The 23,432-nt window shown below is 37.2% G+C and overlaps 1 protein-coding gene across 4 annotated transcripts in view; it reads right to left on the bottom strand.

The window, feature by feature from the left end:
- LOC149536634 (RNase L inhibitor protein-like protein) overlaps positions 1-23,432 on the bottom strand; it is a 220,466-nt gene that overhangs the window by 129,640 nt on the left and 67,394 nt on the right. For all 4 annotated transcript variants that reach the window (XM_089807766.1, XM_089807765.1, XM_089807764.1 and 1 more), the window contains exons 4-5: positions 19,869-19,921; positions 19,699-19,764 (exon numbers count right to left, since the gene is read on the bottom strand). In XM_089807766.1, coding sequence (XP_089663892.1) covers positions 19,699-19,764; positions 19,869-19,921 — 119 coding nt within the window. The remainder of the gene's footprint in view (positions 1-19,698; positions 19,765-19,868; positions 19,922-23,432) is intronic.

Below are 23,432 nucleotides of genomic sequence, written 5' to 3' on the forward strand. Positions count from 1 at the left end.
AAAAGGAACATCAACTGGACCAAATACATCGGAATTGATTAGATCCAAAATACATGAGCACTTCTAAGAACTCGAGTAAAACTGAATGCGGTTTTGTTTACCACAGATACAATGCTCACAAAAATCAAACTCAATATTACAATCATTCAACCCATCAACAAGGGTTTCATTTTTCAAGGATCGTAGACCCTTCACACCTATGTGGCCGAGTCTCTGGTGCAATCATACGGTCTTCTCCATAAGAAACTTTGATTTGGTAGATAAAAAACCCTTGGATACTGAAAAATCACAACCATCTATTGAAGGAGAAGCCCTCTCCTTTTCCAACAAATTAGTCCTTGTCACAATGTTATCAGAAGTGCTATTGCACTCAACTGTGCATGCATCAAGCTAGTACAATGTACCCAATCTGCTTCCTCTTGCTATTACCATAGCACCTCTTAGCATTTCCATATCAGCTTCAAAAAACTGTACATGCACACCTGCATCTATGAGTTTGCTAACAAATAAAAAATCCTTGCTAGTCCTAGGATATGCAAGACACCATCAAATCTTTTAATTCTGCCATCAGAAAATTTCATACAAATACTTCCACGGCCAACAATATCAAGAATTGAGTTATCACCCAAATACACCTTACCACCATCAAAAATATTATACTTAACCAATTTCTATTAGGAGTCATGTAGAAAGATGCACCCAAGTCTATTAACCATGCATTGTCACCTTAGTGGCCAAGGTTGCAATAAAAGCATCTTCATCTTCCTTCTCGGACTCAGAATAAGAATCTTGTTTCTTCTTCTTCTTCTTCTTCTTCTTCTTCTTCTTTGCAGTCCTTTCGGAAGTGACCAAGTTTTCCGCAGTTCTAGCAAATTACCTTGGACTTACCAAGGGATTTTGATCTCCCCTTATTTTTGGACTTAGAACAACCATGTTGTTTTTCATTCTTACCTCTTTCTTTTGGTCTTTCTTGAACACTCAAAGCCTCTTTGGCATTCAAAGAGACCTTCCTTCTCATCTCCTTAGAAAGTAGAGAACCAACAACGTCCTCCATCTCCAAGACAACTAAAGTGCTCCCTATGGCCATGACAAGGGTGTCCCGTGAGTCTGGCAACGAACATAGCAACATTTGGCACCTTTCTTCTTCATCCATCGGCACCCCAACTGAGGTCAATTGAGTCACCAACATATTAAAGCTTTCGCAATGCTTAGAAATCCATCCACCTTCTTCCATTCTCAAGGAATATAATTTCTTCCTCAAGAAAAATTTGTTCACAAGTGAATTTGCTAGATAGGTCTCACTTAGCTTCTTCCAAAGATTCTTCGCAGTAGATCCTGAATGGACATTTATCAGAATTGAGTCTGCAAGACACAATCTGATGAGACCTTTAGCTTTTCTCTTTGTCATGTCATATTGTGCAACTAAAGCCGGATCTACGAGCCTCTACTTATTCTCATTAATCGCATCCCATAAATACCAATCAATCAACCGATCTTCCATCTTCAACTTCTACATCTCAAAGTTTGCGCCAAAAAACTTCTACATCACTCCTCCCTGACATGCTTGTCATCTTTTCTGTCCTGCAATACAGAAATGAAATACTCTACACAAGCTCCCACTCAAACCTTGATTAGCTCAAAAACCTTGTAGACAACAAATAGAACCAAAACTGCCCAGGCTCTGATACCACTTGTAAGGAAGCAAAGGTATGCAGAAAGCTTCCTACGCTAATCTTGAGAGGACGACTATGCAAATTTCAACTTAAGTATCACAAAGACCTCTAGAAATTCAGAAAAGCACAATCAAAATAACAATGAGCACATAACACAATGATTACCGGGAGGAAACTCTTTGGGGAGAAAAACCCCACCCTCCAAAACCCGCATAATGTATTATCAAATCAAGATGATTGCAATACACTTGCAATGGAAGTTCTTACAGGTGTGTCACCATAACTCAAGCTCCAAGAGACTACTTCTAGCACCTAGCCTTGCAAACAAAACTCAATGAATACAAACTCCCCCCCAAGCACTCCTTATCTAGTGATTTTACAACCTGGAAACCACTTGTGGTTTTAGAGAACCGTGGGCAAAACTACCATGCCACATGTTGCCCATTCTTGACATTTGTAATTCCAAGATGGGAAAACAACCAAGTTAAAAAGAAATCTCGTTCATAATTTGGTCCCCTAGTTTAGACCCTCATAAAAGACATAAAATGAGTTATTCATGCTCTAAAAATGGCACTCCTATATTCTACTATGGACATGACGGCTTTTAACAACTCATACACCTTTTTCCAGTATATAAAAATGTGGAAAACTACCAGAAACAAATTTTAGAATTTTCTAGAAAAAGCTTGCAAGATTAAGACACTTGTATCTCAACAAGGAGTAGCAACAAGAAGGGTACCACAAGCAGAACAAGTGCAAGAGTACTATCCCATACCAGATACCCCTCACAAAAAGCCTCCCAAAATTATATTTAGGAAGCAACAAATAACTTTGTGCAATTAAATCTCAAATTAACCAGTAAATGACCAACAAATACTCAAATTAAGAACTTCTAAATTTGTTATTGCATTATAAACCAACAATACAATAACATAGCATAGAATCCAATCTTACAAACACTATCAGAGTTAGATTGGAAAACAAATAGAAATGAACCTATAATACAAGGTGAACTCTGTCGCAAATACACATTGAAAATGAACTGGGTGTGCATCCAATCCACCCAAGAAGCCTGAAGGGTTTTGTCCTTAGGTTCTGAAAATAAAAGATGAAAAATTCCATGCTTCTCAAAGACAAATCTAAAAACAATCTCAAAATCTAACCATAGCTACAAATGAGCTCTTCTCCCTTCTTTAAGCTCCACCCAACGACTCTTCACATTCCCTTTTAACCTTCCCTTCTTTCCTTTTTGTCACCTTGAGATCTCTTTTTTAATATTATAATGACTTTAAATAATTTGCCTTACACCCCAATTCAATCACTTCAAAATATTTTATGCACTTGGTTTATATTTTTTAATGTCCCAAAAAGGGGACATTATATTCCTCCCTCCTTGAGATTGCTTACCCTCAAACAATCACAAGTTTCTAAACCAATACCGAGATTACATATCCATCTGCAAGCCGCTCTATAGCTCATAGTAGTAACTATGTAAGCGTGGTGTACCATGTTGTGGAATCAAAAATAAGGATGTAGCTCATCCATTAGCAAGATCCCTTAATCCCATTTCAATTTGTGAAGCCCAACTCCACCTATATATTGTGTTGCTCTGATCATAGTTGCATCAAACCTCAAACTATGTAGTAACTCGACAAAATCCACAAAGTGCAAAGCATCCATCCAGTCAACTCCTGAAGCCCAAATCAGCCTACCAACTTGATCTTGGGAGTAAAATAGTGTTTCATTCATCTACTAACCTTCTGTATCAGCCAATTGCACTAGTATAGTACTCCATCCATGCCAAAAATTGTTAAGTTTTCTGCAAATTCTGATCAACCAATACTGATATAATGCCTTTGCTCTTGCTGAAGATGGTCTTTAAATATACCAGACCATATATTAAGTGTTCTTGCTATGATGTATAGTTCTACAAATAAAACATTTATCTCTATTACAAATCGAATAAGGCAGTAAATGCTAAAGGAGCATACTTGTATTTGATATGTGTCCTTTATCGACATTCTTACCTCTTACATATATAGCACCCAAGAGGCATGTCCTTAGAAAGGACATGACCCTATCCAGGTCGGCCCTATATATAAACCAATAAGTATTTTGCCAAGATCGGCATCTCTAAGGATCTGCAATTAGTTAGTATTTACACTAACTATAACTATGCAATAAAACATTATTAAATGCTCCCAAGGAAGGCACTTATCAGGTTAATAACTTAGTGTATCTTCATGCTTTACAAGATCTGTATGATCTGCAGATTCAGATCGGTATGATATCAGAGTTACCTCATATAAAATTAACAAAAATACCTCCAATATGCATTTAGATCAGCCCACTAAGCCACCGATCGTTGCTGCTATAGGATATATTGATATTCCGAATGATGTTGTAGGTGCATTATCAATCCCAAAGGCATGACTCTGCAGATAGTCATGCAACTCAATATTTCATGTACTCCAATCCGAATCTGAAAAAGTAATGATAGACCAAACAGGGCAACCACTAATAACTGGAGTAGCCATAAATATAAAATCAGCAACCAATAAATAAACAGCTGTAATATCATAATAATTCAGAGTCAAATCTCTAGTTGGACTAGAGAAGCCTTCATTATGCATTGAAGACAGATCTATTTCTGATTTACCACAAGTGTTGTCAATCAAATCTACACCTCCATCATCGAAAAAAACAACATCACACAAAGTTTCAGAGAAAGTACCACTCGGTTCCTCTTTATCCTCATGACATTGTGAAGGTATACAACTACTGATATAAAAATCAGAATTCTGATGGTTGGCTTCTTGCTGCTCCTCATGGTCTTCTTTAGCATAATGTCTCTCATAAGGATAAAGTGAAGGGGAGACGCAATATTCACCAAGTGTATGGATCTCTTGTAGAATTTGTATGATCTCCATAGTTTTTGGATCATGACCATCTTTTTTGTGAGTGGTTGTCATAGAAATCTGAATTTGAGACTGTTGTAAGAACAATGCGTCCTACTCAATTGAAGGCAATGTTTATCTACCTCCTCTTTATCTCCTGCATGTTTGACGGCCATATCTCTATCTTTGAGCAACTTCAAGTAATCTGATTTCATTATTTACAATGCCCTTTTCAGATTGTGAAGGTATGCACTATTAATTCCACTCATTATTCCCTTCTCCTTTTCAACACTTTGAACTTCCCACAAAGTTTCTTCAACGTTTTTATGGGTGTTTTCAAAATGTGCTAAGGCTACAATGACCATATCATCCAATACTTTCAGCTTGTCCTCCAAATTATACACTCTGTCATCATCTAGACATGGAATTTATGATCGGTCGTTCAAATCAGACCTATAATAACTTCATCTTGCTCTAGCTCTTGAATACTAGATTGGGCATCCCCTAGGTTGGAAGAATTTTCATTTTCGGCTGTATCATTTTCAGAATTTTCCTGCATCTTAAAATGTATTTTCTCATCAACTATGACATCATTGTTTTCAAATAGTTCATCCTCATGGAGGGATTCATTTTCATCTTTGGAAATATCTTGTAAATAGGCACTCTCATGAAAAGGCATGTAAATAACCACTTCCAAGTCACCAAATAAGATGCTAGTATATTCCTTACTATCCCCCATAGCTGGTTTCATCTCCTGGTTTTCATTACGTTGAAGTTGGACAACAGAGTTCTCAACTTCCTCAATGCTGATCTGCACTTCTTGAGTTGACTCATCTTCCTTGCGTCCAAGAGACCAAGTACACTAACAAGTGAAACAAAGCTTTTCTTTTCCCATTTGGTGTTTGCTCAATTTTGAAGATCCTTCAACTTGTATACCCATAGATATCAGCTCACTGCTCATCATGATTCTGAAACTTTTCTATTTTTATGCTCAATTAATTCCTCTGCGATCTCATAAGTAATGAATGAAATTTTAAATTCCCCTCTCCAAAACCCAGCAAATCTGATTGTAACTCTTTGCAGACTTCGTCATCATCATCTAGAGTTGGGGACATGATAGATTTAATACGTGCTCTTACCTAGAAGCATGAATATAATATCATGGATTGTGGAAATTTTTTGGTGGATGCTAAAAGACATGCAAGCACAAGCATACCCAGAAGCATGAATGTAATATCATGGATTCTGGATCGTTAATCATTCCTTCACGACCAAAATCCAACATAACGATATAAATCTAGTTTTTGCCACAAGTTCCAAGATCCTAGCCCTCTTACCAAAGGTAAGATTTTTGACATCGTGTAGTCCCTCTAGACTGTCCACAATCAATTGCATGACCTTCTTCAAGAGGCTATCATTATATGGTGTAGTAGGAGCTGTAATTTTGATAATTACACTAAGGCAAGAGGCAACTAGGGACCTTACATTCTCCTATGGATGCTCTCTAAATATATGTTGGACTAAGATAATCATTGAGGACTGCAAGACCCAATTAAACAACCTCCAATCAGACTGGTCCATTTTTGTTAGCCATGTATCCAATTACTCCAATTTAGAAAGAAGATTGTCCCTAAGTTTTATAAGTTGCAGTTGCAAACCAATGATGTACAATCCATTTCCTATCTCTGCCTCTTTCGACAAATCTCTGAGTTGTTTACCATTGAATGTGTCATTAAACTCTTTTGAGAACACCTTGTTCTTCAGATTATCCATTGTTATGTTTTGCCATCACCAAGTCTGATGTACCTATGATTTTTTTGTTACCTCTGACAATTCACCAAACTGTTGCATACAATTGTAGCTGCCTCTTTTTGACTCTAACATGTTTTGACAATATTATTCAATGCACGAAATAAACATAGTTAGATTAATCAAACTGCTCTCTTCAAAAAGAATGTAGAAAGTTGATGTGTTAGGACCTTCAATTTACACCATGGAATCTTATATACAGGGCATACACAATTTGTCAAATATCTGGTTTAAAGCTTGTTGCTAACTAGACAGTAGCAACAATACAATTCTCAGATGGGTGCAACAATCGAATCACACATGTAATTCCATACAACAGTGAACAAAACTTATCGCTACTAGTCCTAGGCCCCAAACTGATACTTTTCATACGAAGGAAAACTTTGGTTGAATGTTCATGCTGGCACAACTGAAAGCCCAATAACATGCAGCCCTAAAGTCTGTTCCAGTGTTCATGTAGTTCCAAGGACACACGCAGCTTGTACCAATGATTGACGACAGTCCAAATTGCCTGTCACCTCAGCATCCCACTCCCCTGTTTGCTGCTATGACTAGGACAACAGTTTGGGTAGTTTCTGCACTTGTTGGGTGATTGGACTTTGTGTTTCTAGCAGGTACATCCACCTAGAAATTACTCAAGTAGCTCCTCATATCAAATCAGCTTCTCTCATTAACTTCAATGCTCCCTCAAGCAACACTCATTCCACTGTCAGTCTTCAGCTTAAACAGAAGCCCCTAACATAACTTACACCTAGCAAAAAAATATGAAAATCAAGATTTATCGATGGAATGCCCTGATCTTCCTGAGTGTGTATCTCAAGTTTCAACAACATGAAATATGTTAGCCAGGACGATGGATGTTCTCAAAGATCTCAGAAATAATGGGATCTTCACAAGTTCTCTCTGTATTCAGATATCAATTTCCAGAATGTCCCAACAAGGCTCTTAGTCAAGACAGGTTCATTCATGCGACGCTTCATTCTTCATTCAACAAGATACAATGATACTTTTAAGAACAATCTGCCAGTTTTTCTGACAACTACAAAGTACTGACCTGATTTGTGTTATAACTATCTACTACAAATAATCATAAAACACTGCACCTTATGTTTATAATGCCAGGATAACATATACACTTCAGTTTAAAAAAGTTGTTCCTTTGAAGATCATTCTGCATCTTCATTTTCTCCAGTTGCTTATTTATGTAAAAACATTTACTGATAATACTATATCAAAGATTCAGTTTCAAAAATGCTCTTACAAAATCATCGTTGTGTATCCTCCTTTGTCTTTTGCATCTTATATTTATATGCAAATGGAGAGGCATACCTCAACCATCGCAACTTTTCATTATGAATGACCAGCCGCCTTTTAACACAAATTTTTAATATAATCTTGTTTTAATATGGATGACGGTTCAATAACTGGCATGTTTTACATCTTCAAATATTAACAAAACATGGATTATAGATGTCGTGCAATTCTCATTGAGGACAAGTACTTGGGCATTTTGTCTCTTATTCCATTATTAAGCATAAATTTCCTGTTAAATTTGTGAAGTTTCCATTTTCCCATGCAGAACAGTTTGACTGTAAGATTGAACTGAGATGTGTTTTGAAATATCTTTGGTTTTGATACTGAAAGTGCTCTTAAGACTATTTGACGATGTGCTGACTGATATCCCCTCGTTTCCATGAGAAACTCCTTTCTTCAAGATCTGGTGTTATATTTCCTCTGTAAACTCTGAATCTTCTTGTTCAATATTTTCTTTTAATATGTGGATTCTAAATCCAGTCAACACCTTGCAAGACATAATTGACAGTGGGATTCAGAATATCCCAACTATTCGCCTGTTCTCAGCTATTGTCTCTACTCGCACAACATGCACTTGCCTGTGGCTTGCTCACACCTTGATGCAGTACACCCAAAAAAGTTGTTCCTTTGAAGATCATTCTGCATCTACCTTTTCTCCAGCTGCTTATTTATGTAAAAATATTTACTGATAACACTATATCAAAGATATTCAGTTTCAAAAAATGCTCTTACAAAATCATCGTTGTGTATCCTCCTTTGTCTTTTGCATCTTATATTCATATGCAAACGGAGAGGCATACCTCAACCATCGCACCTTTTCATTACGAATGACCAACCACCTTTTAACACAAAATTTTAATATAATCTTCTTTTAATATGGATGACGGTTCAATAACTGGCATGTTTTACATCTTCAAATATTGACAAAACATGGATTATAGATGTCGTGCAATTCTCAACGAGGACAACTGCTTGGGCATTTTGTCTCTTATTCCACTATTAAGCATAAATTTCCTTTTAAATTTGTGAAGTTTCCATTTTCCCATGTACTGTAAGATTGAACTGAGATGTGCTTTGAAATATCTTAAGTTTTGATACCGAAAGTGCTCTTCAAACTATTTGACGATGTGCTGACTGATATTCCCTCGTTTGCATGAGAAACTCCTTTCTTCAAGATTTGGTGTTGTATTTGTTGGTGTTTGATATTTTCTTTTAATATCCGGATTCTGAATCCAGTCAACAGCTTGCAAGACATAATTGACAGCGGGATTCAGAATATGAAGGCCAACTATTTGCCTGTTCTCGACTATCGTCTCTAATCGTGCAACATGCATTTCCCTGTGACTTGCTCACACCTTGATGCAGTACAAGGTCGGGAGTAACCCCCCCCCCCCCCCCAAAGGTGACCTAGCCCCAATAATATAATCAGACAGTGGAAATATAACAATAACACAGAGATTCAGATCAAATGCAAAACATATTCTCATAATATAATCATAAGATTTACATCCAACATGTCGATTTGTAAGGCCTTCCTGGGTACGCCCATTACAAAGAAGAATACAACTCAATCCTCACATGCGAAGATCCAACTCCAAGCTATCATCCCTAAAGATGCTCCTAACTACTCCATGCCTAACTCATAATTGACCGCCTCTAGACAATACGAGATTCTATACACATACCTAGCAAGCTATAAGTCGGCCTAGCAGATTATATTAAATAAACACTCAAGCTACAAGTCGGCTTGGTAGATTAAATAACACTTTGGACGGACCCCAAGTTTACAATCATAACTAACTCATAAGATAAAATAACATTATGCGGCCTTAGCCACAGGCCCACATGCCATCCAATGATCCAAATCTAAGATCACTTAAGAAAACTCCCACGGATCGAAGCTCGCAGAAACAATCTTCAAAGTCTACCTAGGAAATGAAGAACACATTACCAATAGCCACCAAAATAGCTCTAACTCCAATACGATCAATTCAAACATTATGCGAACATTGGACAAGGTCCACAGATATGCCTCAAACATAATCCTAAGTTCGCAAAATATAGGGTCCACAAAATCCAAGCTCGATGCTCTTGCATCACATCTATTTTAAAAAGAGACCTTTCCATCATGTCCCAAACGAGGAGAATCAATCCACCTAAACTCTTGGACTCTCTTGCCAATAGTGCAGTTAGCACTAACTTTACACTTAGGTCCATGCATACACTTTAATATTAATTGATACATGTAAAGGTATAGGCATTTTGCAACTCATAGACTTATCATGCAATCAAAATAAGGCATTGATAAGGTATGGCCTACCTTGTATAACAACGCTAAGGAATGGGTTGTGGGCTGCAATACTTGCCAAAGGGTGGGACAGCCACTGAAGAGAGACATTATAACACTTAACCCTTTATACACACCAGAACTTTTTGAATGATGGGGGCTAGATTTTGTTGGAACCCTAAGGGCAAGCAAAGCTTGAAGGTGTCGGTACATCGTCGTAGCAATAAAATATCACACGAAGTAGGTAGAGGCAAGGGCCCTACTAGACAACTCAACAATAAGTACGACGAGGTTTATCTATGAACAAATCACTACCAAGTATAGAAACCCCATGCAGCTAACAAGTGACCAATGAGGACACTTCGTAAATCATGTTATCTGATTGCTCACAACGAAGTTCAAAATTCGTCATTCCTTCTTAAGCCCGTACTACTTGAGAGCAAATGGGCAAGCATTTAAATGATATCATTAGTATAATAATCAATTAAATCAAGTTTACCTCATATGTGTTTCACCTTCAACAGTGAAACTCCCTCTCAATCGCTATGATCGAGATTGTCACAAGTTGACTAAACCCATTTGCTCCCTCTAAAGCTCGAGTTCATCGACATTTAGACCTCTTGAAGATGCCAGATTCCCTTTGAATCTGAATTCCATATGCTTTCGTCCTTGTGATTCAAATACTTCCTTTGATAAGGTGAGCCCATATATAAAATATAACACATGAATCAATTTTCATCCTTCATGAATATTTATTGCTTTGACTCTACCATCCAAAAACTAGATATAAGGTCTACGCTTCTTATTGTATCTCCAACCAATAAGGTTGTTGATTGTAGAGATATAAACCTCCTAATTGAAAGATAGTGCAGACTGTATTCTCTAAGTCTGTCTTATGCCCACGATAGTCTCTAACAACTACTATAATATCTTGAACTCCCCCTCGATATTATGATGATAAGAGTAATTATCAAAATATGTATATGTCATGGACTTCGCAATGTACCTTGCTTAAGTGGTGGACCACCATTTATATGTGGAAAATGAAATACCCGTCCCTTACATATATTATTTCTCAAACCTTATTTTCTATCCCTTTGTCTAGTTGCCCATTGACATGGTTGGTGGATGGTTTTTCACGTGGTATTTGCAATGCCCATTTAATACCCATATTTAATCTCCTTGTATATATTCATACTCCTCTTGGTACGTGCTAGGTCTTCCCTTTCTGAGGAGTGATTCTCCTTAATATAGGTGGTAGTGCTTGTAATCTTCAAGGTGAAGCAACCTCAGCCTCTCATAGTTGAGTGAATCTCATCAACCTCTCAAATCTATACATGAGATAGATAACCCAAAGAGGAAACATCCAACCTCGGTTAGTTACACAAAAACTATGATCTGCACTTCAACCCTTACCATTTTGGCAAAAATATCATCAAGCATAAGATCTCTTAATCCATTCACCAGGATTTAGATTAACCACTGAACTACACCCGATCTTACTTGGTCGATATTCTTCCCACATACTGGCTACTCCTGAGTAACGTTAAAGATCAAGGAATGGAAGTGGTTGTAGAGGTCCTCATCACTAAACAGGATGCCCACAGTGTAGAATCTCACCAAGCTCGCAAAGTTTACTATTACAACCAGAAGCCCTAATACAAATTGTACACAAAAGAAAATCCTTGGACACATGTATTTGGATAGGCAATTTATCTTCATATCTCAATAGCCATCTCATTGCAAAAATACAGTGCAACATCAATATAGACTTGCGCCCACACTGCTCAACTTTATCACATTACTCGACAACACAATCATTTAGCAAGCACTTGATCTGAGTTGTGTTTCATCAAGCCCGATCTACAAATTTGAAACCCATGTGAAATTCGCTTGATCTGGCATATACACATGCTCATTGGATCGAGCAGAAAGAAAACCCAACTCATCTCTACATATACGCAGCACATACAGCCCACACAACCTCATCCAATTCTAATATGCCAGGTTGACATATTTTGTAGCTAGCCACAATTTTCAAAGATCTCAATCTGCACACTCCAATCATATAAGAGCAATACTGATATTTCATCTCTGGCAGTGACAAGATATTTGGATTCCCTTTGGGCTCCATATGATCTCTTTCACTCCGCCTCTTTCCTCCATTGATTGATCTTCATCTTTTTCCAACAATTCCAATCCCGCCTAAAGATAATCTCTTCAGATCGTAACCGTAACAATCATCCTTTGATTTGCTGAGTTAGATGACTTTCTTTCCTATGAGTTGGAAGTCTTTAGATCGCAATGACATAGTCGATTGATTATACTGATTGATGTGTACCCTGTTCAATCAATATATACATCTTTATTTCTTTTCTTACATTTTGCAGCTCAACTGAGCTCTAATACCATATTGAGTTTTCCCCTGATCTATTGTAAATGTAATAGCACTGCCATTTTATTTGGCATGTACTTTCCAAATAGTAGCCTTCTCTCTAATATAGGATAAAGTATGTACAGACATGTATCTTCACGGGATATGTCTATTCATTAGAATGTAATTAATATAATGACAAATAACTATATCATATAATTAATATATTAATATATATATATATATTATATCTCATACTTATATATATATATATATATATATATATATATATATATATATATATATATATATATATATATATATATATATATATATATATATATATATATATATATATATATATATATATATATATATATATATATATATATATATATATATATATATATATATATATATATATATATATATATATATATATATATATATATATATATATATATATATATATATATATATATACATTATAGCGTATCCAACTAAAGCTACCAATTATTAACAGTACCGATGATCTATAAGTCTTGCAGAGTCGAAGGAGAGGACTAGGAGGAAATGTTGTCATCTGTGTTATGGGTCGACCGCACCACTTATAACGTTACGATGGGAAAAACTTTGTTCCAGTTGATGTATGTTCATGGTGTTGAGCCTAAGGATAGCAATTGAAAACAGGTTGGGTGACATGGAGAGTCTAAGAGAAAGGTTGTACAATTTGAACAAGCTCGACGAAAGGAGATTAATGGCACAGTGGGAGACTGAAGTATCTCAGCTTAGGTGTAAGTCGAGGCATGATAAACACCTGAAGCTAACTAAATTCACATTTGGCCAACTTGTGTTGAAGTATAACGAGCGCAATGAGATTAAACCAAGCAAGTTCGAGGTCAAGTGGGTTGGATCCTACAAAGTATGCGAAGTCGACGATAATGGAGCATTCAAGTTGTGGACCTTGGACGGGAAAGAGATAGTCAACACAGTCAATGGCTCGAAACTCAAGATTTACCATCAAAGGCTTGAAGGACAAAGGGATGATGGTTCGTGCATTGGGTAGAGAAATAACTTAGTCTTAGGTAGGACTTAAAAAAAATTACAAAAAAAATTGAAAAAATAAATTAATTAAATTAATTAATTAATAAATAATAATAAATAAATAAAAAGAAAAAGGAACCGAAGGTCATAATGAAGGAATACCGTACGGCCATGGAAAAGGCAACACCGTACGATCGAGGAAAAATATTTAAAGTTTGATTGTAAATGTAAAGGTTGTACGGCCACATTTAAGCCTCATATGTGACATGAGAAGAGGGCACCGAACAGACATTTGTAATTTCACTCACTAGAGAAAAGTACAGCACGCAAAAATCAAAGTACCATACGACACTATTGTAAGATGGAATTAATAAACAGATACTGTACGGCAGAAGAAATCAATAAACAACCACCGTATGGCATTGATAGGCATTGTTTGTCATCCATCGGTGAAGAATGTACATTATTGGAATATAGAACATGGAGGCGAAAGTTCAGAACCGTACGTCTTATGGTAGTAAGCTGAGACCAGTGCACCCGCATAGCCCACCGTACGATATCCATCAAAAGGCATTGTTAAGGCACATAAACATTGTACATTGTTCAAAAGTGATTACACATGAAGATGGAACGACGATGAAATTATTTACCTACCGTATGGTAGTGGAACCGCAACACAAGTTAAAATAGACAAGTGTGTATGGTGTACGGTGGAAGCACACACGTATTGGGCAGCGAATTTACGATATCGTTCACCGTGCAAGGCAAGCAACAACACCATACGAGTTTGTCGTACGGCCTTCCCAAGGAGCGAAGACTTTAAAGTGCAACCATCAAAAGAGATTGTGGCATTGTAGAGAGGCACCATTGAGTGTACGAAATAACGTGAGTACAAGGAAGGTTCAAGGAAACTAAGAGACGAGTACCAACAATAGGCATATCCAAGAGTTGCACTCGTACGAATAAGAGGTAAGCCAAAACCCTAACCGTTTCTACCCTGGGAGCAAAAGACAAATCAAGAAACCATCATGGACAAGTGACTGTGGAAAGCAAAATTGCAAACATAGGCCAAAAGTTCAAGTTTGAGCAATACCATGTTAAAGAATACCCAAGTACTATCTTCAAGAGTGAAAGTTGCAGGACGGAGAGACACAGGAAAAAGGAAGGTACAACCAAAAATACCCACGCCTGCAACATCTCATATTATGCCTCAGCGCATACATTTTGAAGGGTTGAATGGCTTAGACTGTTGGAAGTGGTGGCAAGAAACTCCAGAGAATGATCTAGTGAAGCCTAGCATAAGGAGAGCGTAGATAGAAGGGCCAATAAAAATATCAGTTTTCTACATTAAAGATTTTGAGGGTTCCTTAAGGATAATGATAGATACCTATGACAAGCACTTGAAAAAAAGAACCTTTTCCTACCTGGACCAAGATGTAGAAATCTCCTTCAAGGCGCAAGATTTTACCAGAGTATTTGGCATAGTCGGACATATCGTATGGGGCAAAAAGATTGATTTTAAAGAAAAGAAAATGCAACAGAAGGCAAAGAAGCAACTAATAACCATGGTGTGTAGAAATCTATTTGATGCAGAGAAACAAGCTCTGACACGGACTTTCGGAGGAAGAGGGCTGAAGAAATTAGACATTAGAGAGTGACCGTGGCACTGCAATATGGACTTGCTGAAGAGAAAATTTACGGGGTCGAGTCATGCCTCAAACATCTCATTCCCATAGGTGCCATTGACGAACGGGATTATGACAGGAAGGGTATATGATTGGGTGGCACTGCTTTTAAAGCGTACATATGAATTTATGGCATTACAACATAAAACATTCCATATGTTAGACTATGCTATTGGACTGTTTCTAGATGCCACAACATGATTGATCCCAGTTGATAGGCTTAAGACCAAGCCAAGACCCTTAGCTCCAGGAGAACCTCCGATTATGCAATGATGCTAAATGGACACACCAAGCGAACAAAAAGCCATGGCAGGGCAGCAACAAAGACGAGGTGGACTTAGGATCTGAGCATGAGAACATGGACAATGGCAGACAGGACACCTCATCCAAGAGTGACAATGATAGATGAGGGGGAAGAAACGGAGTATAAAGAGATTGAGGTAATCACAGTGATGCCACTATTGCTCCCACGGCCTCTTCTCTCCACGACATCTCATTTGACCACCACTGTAGGTATGCACAATCTTGCTTTCGGACAGATTAGGTGACCTATCGACATGACTTCAACTATCGTAGCGGTAGAGAGAACACACACGGTGATTCCTGAGCCAACAGCCAATCCTTAGGCAATGTTATACCTAAGCCCATTTCTGTACGAGAGACAGAGTCCCACACCTTGCCAACTAGCGCTTTTTCAAACGAGGTGATGGAGGTACCTGAGCAGGAGCAAACATATCATAGCCAAGAGGTGCCACAAGTTCGATTAGATGTGATTGGATTAGATATCGTTGTCACATTAGATGTTGCATTGCTAGTTAGCCCAGGTAGAGAGGGTACTGACTAAGTACAATACAGGATCTGCGTAATTATTTGAGCCTGAGGTACAAAACGCCAGTGGCACGAGAATCTAGCATTCTCTCACCTATAAGGGAGGTACCTCAAGGTTAATGAATTGATTATATCTCCTACAGTTCTTCCGAATGAAGAGAACCACCCCACCCATGTAGATGAGCCACCACCTCTAGTCGATAGTGCTTAGAAGATGTTTGAGGCGGTAGACATGGTGATGGGCACGCAAGAGAAGCCAACATCAGGGTCAGCCAAGGACATGGGAGAAGATGTAGAGGTTTACTTAGCAGATGTAGTGACTCGAGTTCGCTAGGTGGTGATTTTTGCTCACACACGAGCACTCAAGGAGGTAGTTCAGGAGTTGGAGCATGCTCTCTCGTTTATGAGAGTAGGTTGTCCTACTGCATTTACCGCATGCTTCAAGGCATTAGGATGGTCTAACACAAAGACTCCTTAGATGAGACAACATTGGATTGTTGGAGAGTCGGTAATAGAAAGCCGAGTGGAGACCCTTACTCATGAGATAGTGAAGGTGTACCAAGACACCTACTAGGCTCTATGACAGAGTAAGGCAAATTAGGTAGCAGCAGAGAGGGCTCGAGAGGAGACAGCTACTCGATTAGTTGCAGTAGAAGGGAACTTGGCTACACATCAATCAGCTTGGGAGTCAAAACGGGCTGCACTCATCGTTTAGCTTGAGGCAGAAAAGCAAGAGAAAGAATCAGAGAAGACAACATTCCTAACCCAACCTGAGGTAGTGAAGCAAGAGAAGACTCTACTAGAAGAGTCTAGAGCGAAAGAGATAGAACTTCGGAACATTACAGAGATAATGAAGACAACACTCGAGATTCAGATCCAGGCTGAAGAGGATTTGAAGAAGAGGATCGAGCAAGTGCGTGAGTTACGGGCACAATTGCAATTGCGGGCACACCTACAAGCTTGCGCATCAACACCTCCAACGATGCAGCCTTCTTCCTCCTAGTTTATGTTTTTATGTATTGTATATAGTCACATCGTCTACATTTTTGTATGTTGTCCGGAGATGACTTTCTTTTTAGGGGGGTGGTGTTGTCGGCAAAAGTGTATTATGCCATCGGGATTAGTTAAGGTGTTAGTAACAAAGGGTTTCATGTTATGATGCAACGGTTAGGTCCCACCCCTTTGGGATCTTTATGTGCACTCTTTGTTGGAGAGAGGATTGATTCAGTATTGGCCATTGCAATGTATATTGGCATACGATGTACTTGAAGCATTAAAGCATTAATGGAATATATATTTGGTTCCTGAAGCATTACATATTTCTATGATATATCTTATATCTTGTTACTGTAGTATGCATCAATTCAATTTACCCTAAACAGTAAACAAAGAATAATTGACTAGTTATTGGCAAAGATCATTAAACCCATGTCCTAATATAGATATGCAAGATAGAAATGTAATGTTAGTCATATAATAAAGGATCAGAGAAGGTACTCAAATGGATGCCCTAATTTTTGCAAATTAGGGCTCCGTCACAACACACCACTACAGAAGATAAATATCAAAATGCACACATCTGCATCTGCGGCAATTGAGAGAGTTGTGTCAAAGTCCCAATGTTGTTACAAAATAGTTTGGCTTCTATAACAGACAGCAACCATGAAATTCTAACTAATAAAAAGCTGAATGTTTTATTAATTGGTACAAGACTTTACGATAAGAAACATTTAAATTCAAGCTCAAACTTTATTCACATAGCCAAAAAATTCCCGTGTGGCAATTAATTAGTCGGCGAAAATCAATTTCAACTCTTAAATTTTTGACTTATATGATGATATCAAAGGTGCCTCTATTTTATCTCCAATTGGTAATATTCTCAGGAAACATTTAAACCCAAATCTTAGGAATGAAGGGCCCAATACTTAATGTAATTAATGCCCAACAAATGAAGGCTCAACTTAATGGCCCAATGAAATTTACAGTATGCTCTTGATAATTTCCAAGGCAATATAAAATAAGGCTTTCAGCACTTATAAAATTGGCGCAACATTTGATTAATAAATTCCTCCCAAATATTTAACACCACATTCCTAAGCACCAATTAACATCCACTGAAAGGTATACTTTGCAAAAAGCTTTGATATGTATAAAAAAATTGCCGCTACCAAACATCTAGTTCTTGTATTATGCTGATCTATTAAACCATAGCCTGCAACTTTGACAATATTATCGTTACAGGAACAGTGGTTTCCAAAGAATACAATATCGATGACAATACTGTACAGAGAATCATCTTTTTGTCATGTTCCTTCCCAAAATGTCATTTCGACTTCAACAAGGCTCCCCTTAATACACAAGATGGCGATATTGGTACCAACAATTTTTTCCCAACTTCAAAATCTTGATACTTCTCAGACATATCAGCTTCAACTCAGACACAAACACTTCAATAATAATTTGGCCCAATAAAATTATAAATCTCTGATAATTTAGGCATGCAAATATCTTCTTTAAATTTTCCCTGATAAAACCCTCCTGTAAATTGTTTGTTATAGACTTCACAGGCTGGCAGAACAACCAGCTCTGATACCATTGTAATATTCCCTATTAGATATTCCTCCCAAGAAACTTCCCAAAATAATTTTCAGAATGCAACAGATAACTTTATGCAATTAAATTTCAAGTTAAACAGTAATTGACTAGCAAATGCTACAATCCAATCTTATAAACAGCAACATAGTGGATTAGAAAACACGTAGAAATGAACCTGTAATGCAAGGTGAACTCCATCACAAATCCACTCTGAAGATGAATTGGGTTTGCATTGAATCCCCCCAAGAAGCCTGAACGGATCCATCCTAAGGTTTTCAAAATGAAAGCTGCAACCTTCCACATTTCTCAAAGAGAAATCTGAAAACAATCTCAAAGTTTAAGAATAGCTACAAATGAGCTCTTCTCCTTCTTTAAGCTCCACCTGGTGACTCTTCAAATTCCCCCTTTTATCCTTCATCTTCTTCAACTTTTGTCACCTTTTGATCTCCTTTTTTATTTTAAAACAACTTTAAACCAATCTGCCTTAAGCTCCACTTAGGTCACTTCAAAATATTATATGCATTTGGCTCAAATTTCCTGATGTCCCAAAAAGGGGATATTACAGCAAGTGAAGCGGACGGTGGGCAGAGCTCAGGCATGGACGGAGAAGGGTCATATAGCAGGTATGTGCAGACCAGGACCATTGACAGGCATGGATAAAGCAGTGAGAAAGAAGCCTTACAGTAAGAGAGAATCCTGAAAGAAATTCAACGAGTACTTGCAGTAACTCGCTGGAATTCGCACCTCCTGATTTACCTGAAGTAACTGGAAAGTTGTTCATTGCACACAAAAGCTCTCATACTCACCAGGATCGTTGGCAGGCATTGATAGAGCAGTGAGAAAGAAGTCTTACAGTAAGAGAGATTCTTACAAGAAATTCAACAAGTACTTGCAGTAACTCGCTGGAATTCGCACCTCCTGATTTACCTGAAGTAACTGGGAAGTTACTCATTGCGCACAAAAGCTCTCAAACTCACAAGCTTGTATGTTTCAGGCAAGGTTGTCACATGGTTTCCTAATGTCTAAAATGACTAAAAAATAAATTAATGCACAATCCTCTAAATGATAAACAAAATGAAGGATTCTTTTGCATCTTAAGAAAACTTTATATTTTGAAATTTCGAATCTAATTTGCAAACTGCATACAGTTATCACCAGTGACATAATTGCTACAGAATCGTCTTATACTAACCTTCAATAATCCAAAACGTGAAAGTTTGCGTCCCGTACACCTTTTTATGTCACACTGGCCAAAATCCTGCAACTAAACCCGTGTTATCCATCTGCTCAAGTTTTCAGTATGCTCATAAAGCCGCTTACTAGTTACAATCATAAATTCAGTAAAACAGCATCCATACATACCCACATTGCAAGCTGAATATGCAATTCTTGGGTATCTCCTTGTTCACCATCCTCTGCAAGATTAAATTGGAAGCCTCTTAGTCATTTGAATATTTAATGGGCTTACTGAAGAATTGATGAACTTCAGTTATCTTAATTTTTAAATATAGGATTGGACCAAATACTTAGGATGTGATGCCTGTTGGGTAAGATGAAATAAATGAAAATGCAAGACATTCAAAATCTAAAGGAACTGGCTTCGCACATTAGAAATCAATAATTTATGATCTTCCCTCTCATTCCCTTGCTTCATTATTCCTAATGCTTTCATTCAACAAATAATATCTCAACCATTTATAATTAATTATTAATTAAATCCAATCCCACTAATACTTTCAACATGCATTTTTTACCTTCTTAGATCTTAGTTCCAAAGAACATTGGTAAGTGAAAAGAAAATACAGGCATGATAATAACCAAGTATATATTGATAACTGCAATCAATTTGGCTGAACGGTAAAAAGCACATCATATAAAAGAGAGAAGCACACTATGTGAATGGACAGTAAAATGTACAGAAACATTTAAATGCTATAAGCAATAGATGTATAAGATACAAGTGATCAGTGACACAGGAGTGATGGCCCAACTGGAAAAAGAATCCTAGATGGTCCACTTGTGATGATCACTGCAAGATTTGATTTTGGCGACCACTGAAGGCCTTACGTATCAATCTAAGGTTCATTCATGTAATTAATAATAAGTTATGGCTGTTAGGAGACACTCATCAATTACCTAACATCATACACATTACATAATTCTTTTCACACCATTACATTCACACTTCAATTCAATGCAACTTTTGTTGTGTTTAGATCTCATCACACCATGGTATTCTCCTTATAGTATTGTGATCTCTTCATGCTAGGATTTTGTTGTGTATATACAAAAAATAGAGGGCAAATGCACTTAACCTTGTAGATGCTTACACATGATAACCCTTCAAGATTACACTTCTGGTTCTAGCTCATTTAATGCATTATATTTCGGTCTCTTTGTTTCCTTCCTTCATACTGCCACTCCCTCCACCTCTCTTCCCTTGTATATCTCCCTTCCTCCTCCTCTCCCCTAACCCTCCCTCTAATTTTTGCCACTTTGACAAACTAGTGCCCTTGGATCAAGTAGGTCAAAGACACTATCAATTTTGAAACTTCTACTCTTTTCTAGATAGTAGGTACTTCAATTGACTACCTCCTAGGATTCCAGCCTCATCCCTTTAGCCTCAACTTTCTCAGACAAGCACTCTCAAACACTACATTAGCACTCATGAAGTCATTGATGATAATATGATTGGTTCCTCTAACATGTCCCTAAAGCACTAACAATACAGGATTTTAGCTCCCTGCCTAGGTGCTCCTCATCAATTTCTACCACCTTGCCAAGAATTTCCACAGCCAGAAAACCTATTTTCATATGCACTAGTTTCTTCCCAAGTTTTCTCTTTTGTTTTTATGCTTCATGTCTAGGGCCCATTTTGACCAGTCCTTTGCTATTGTGCATGTATGTTCCAGTTCCTTAAATCCTTTTGCTGATTCATTAAAATTAATACAATTTCCCTTTTCCTGGCAGATTTGGGAGCATGAACCATATCTTCTCTCCCTTGAAAAGCGAAAAAAAGTACAGGTCATCAAATTAACAAAGGAGAGATCCTCAAAATTTAACATAGCAAATCAGCTCATAAACAATATCACTTGTCCTCTCCCTTGTCATTTATTCACTATAGCTGACATCAAAAAATGTATTAAAAATCTCTATCTATAATGTCCCCCTTTATAAATCTCCCATGTCTTTGTCCTAAATCACAAATTCCAAGTAGAACAACAAGAAGAATAGAATTAGTAACATCGTGTACTTGGTTGAGATCCTACATGTTATGAAACCATTGAAACGTAATTCACAAAATTGATCTTCCTTATTAGAGACATTAAAAGAACAGATCATTTCAACTAGGGTTAGGAACATTAATTTAATCATACAAATACATGCAATTCATTGATGGAGTTCAACCATAGAAGAGCTAGGATATGAGGCAAATTAGGGTGCCTTAAACAATCCTCTGCCCTAAGCACAAGAGTAGATTTCATCCCTCTTGGCATCATATGGCCCTTCAACATCCATATCAAGGGGTGTACCTATTTAGGAATCCAGCAGTTGTTCCCCTCTTTCCTTGCCACCCTTATACTCCTTATAATTAGAGCTCCATAATATAATAGGCAATAAGGGTTTAGGTTTGAGGTGACTATAATAGAGTGTCTATAACATCCTTCCTATTGTGTTGTAAAGGCATGCCCCATTGCAATTAAGGACTCGCTCTTTTTGCATAGTAGATCAGTGTTTAGCTTAGTTTTCCTAAGCTTGCCATCCTATATGGGTTTCTGAGTCTCCTAGCTCTTAGGAAATGGCTATGTCGAATCAGGAATTACTTGTTTGGGTTTGGAATGAAGAAATTTCCAAGGATTCAAAATCCAAGTTTGAGGAGGATTTGCTTTAGGAAATCTACCTCTAATTTAAGGTTCTACTTCAATACTTACATAAATTGATATAATGAAAATTCTAAAAGCTTCATGTATGTAGTATATGAAGTCTAGGATTGGAATGTGGAAGTCCTAGTAGCAATTGCGAAAATTCCATCTAGTACAAATGTTGTACAAGTTGACAAAATTTTGTTAAAGGCAAGGTTTTAAAAATGAAAAATCAATATTTTGAAAATTGTCAAGGACAAATAAAAAGGAAACTTCCAAACTTAAGAAAGGGAAAATAAGGGAAAAAAATAATAAAATTCTAAAGATATTTGGATAAAATTAGATTTCCAAGTTTTTTATGAAAAATCATAGGTATCATCAAATTTCCCCTTCAAAATCATTAGAAAATATGAAAGAACCAACACTCAGAATTGGATCGGAATCGGCAATCACCTATGAATCGCCTATGAATTGGCTACGAATCAGCAAAGTGAAAAAACCCATGAAATTTAAAGGTTTTAACAATTTAAAACTTATGTCATGCACCATTTATTGAATATAACTTAACGCAGTATAACATCATCAAATAGAAGCTAAAGCCTAACATGCATAAACAAGGAACATTAACAATAAATCCATCACATACATAAAAATATTTGGTGATTTTTGGTGATTTTTACCAACTTGACAATTTTTGGGGCCAGTTTTGCCGAGTTAGGCAATTTAGGCGATTTTTGCCTAAAAATCAGCGAGCCGGTTTAACGAGATAGCAAAAATCGCCCATGTTTCCTCAGATCTCTAAATTGCCAAAATTGGCCCAATCATAGCGATTCTATTACTTTGGAAAACAAAACATTTTGTGAAAATAATCCTAAGAAATGCATCATTCCTTGAAAAATCCTTACGAAAGGCGACATCTTATGGAAAAATCCTTAGAAAATCAACCTCTTCATGAGGACAAATCGATGTCCTCATAGGGACAAAAATTAAAATCAGATCTTTTCTGGAGATATAAGTGCAAATCATCCTTCTGACAAGAATAAAAATGGAAATCATTCAATTC

This window comes from Cupressus sempervirens, chromosome 10 (genome assembly GCF_028749045.1).
Source record: "Cupressus sempervirens isolate cs-2001-9-10 chromosome 10, ASM2874904v1, whole genome shotgun sequence".
Classification (NCBI taxonomy): Eukaryota; Viridiplantae; Streptophyta; class Pinopsida; order Cupressales; family Cupressaceae; genus Cupressus; species Cupressus sempervirens.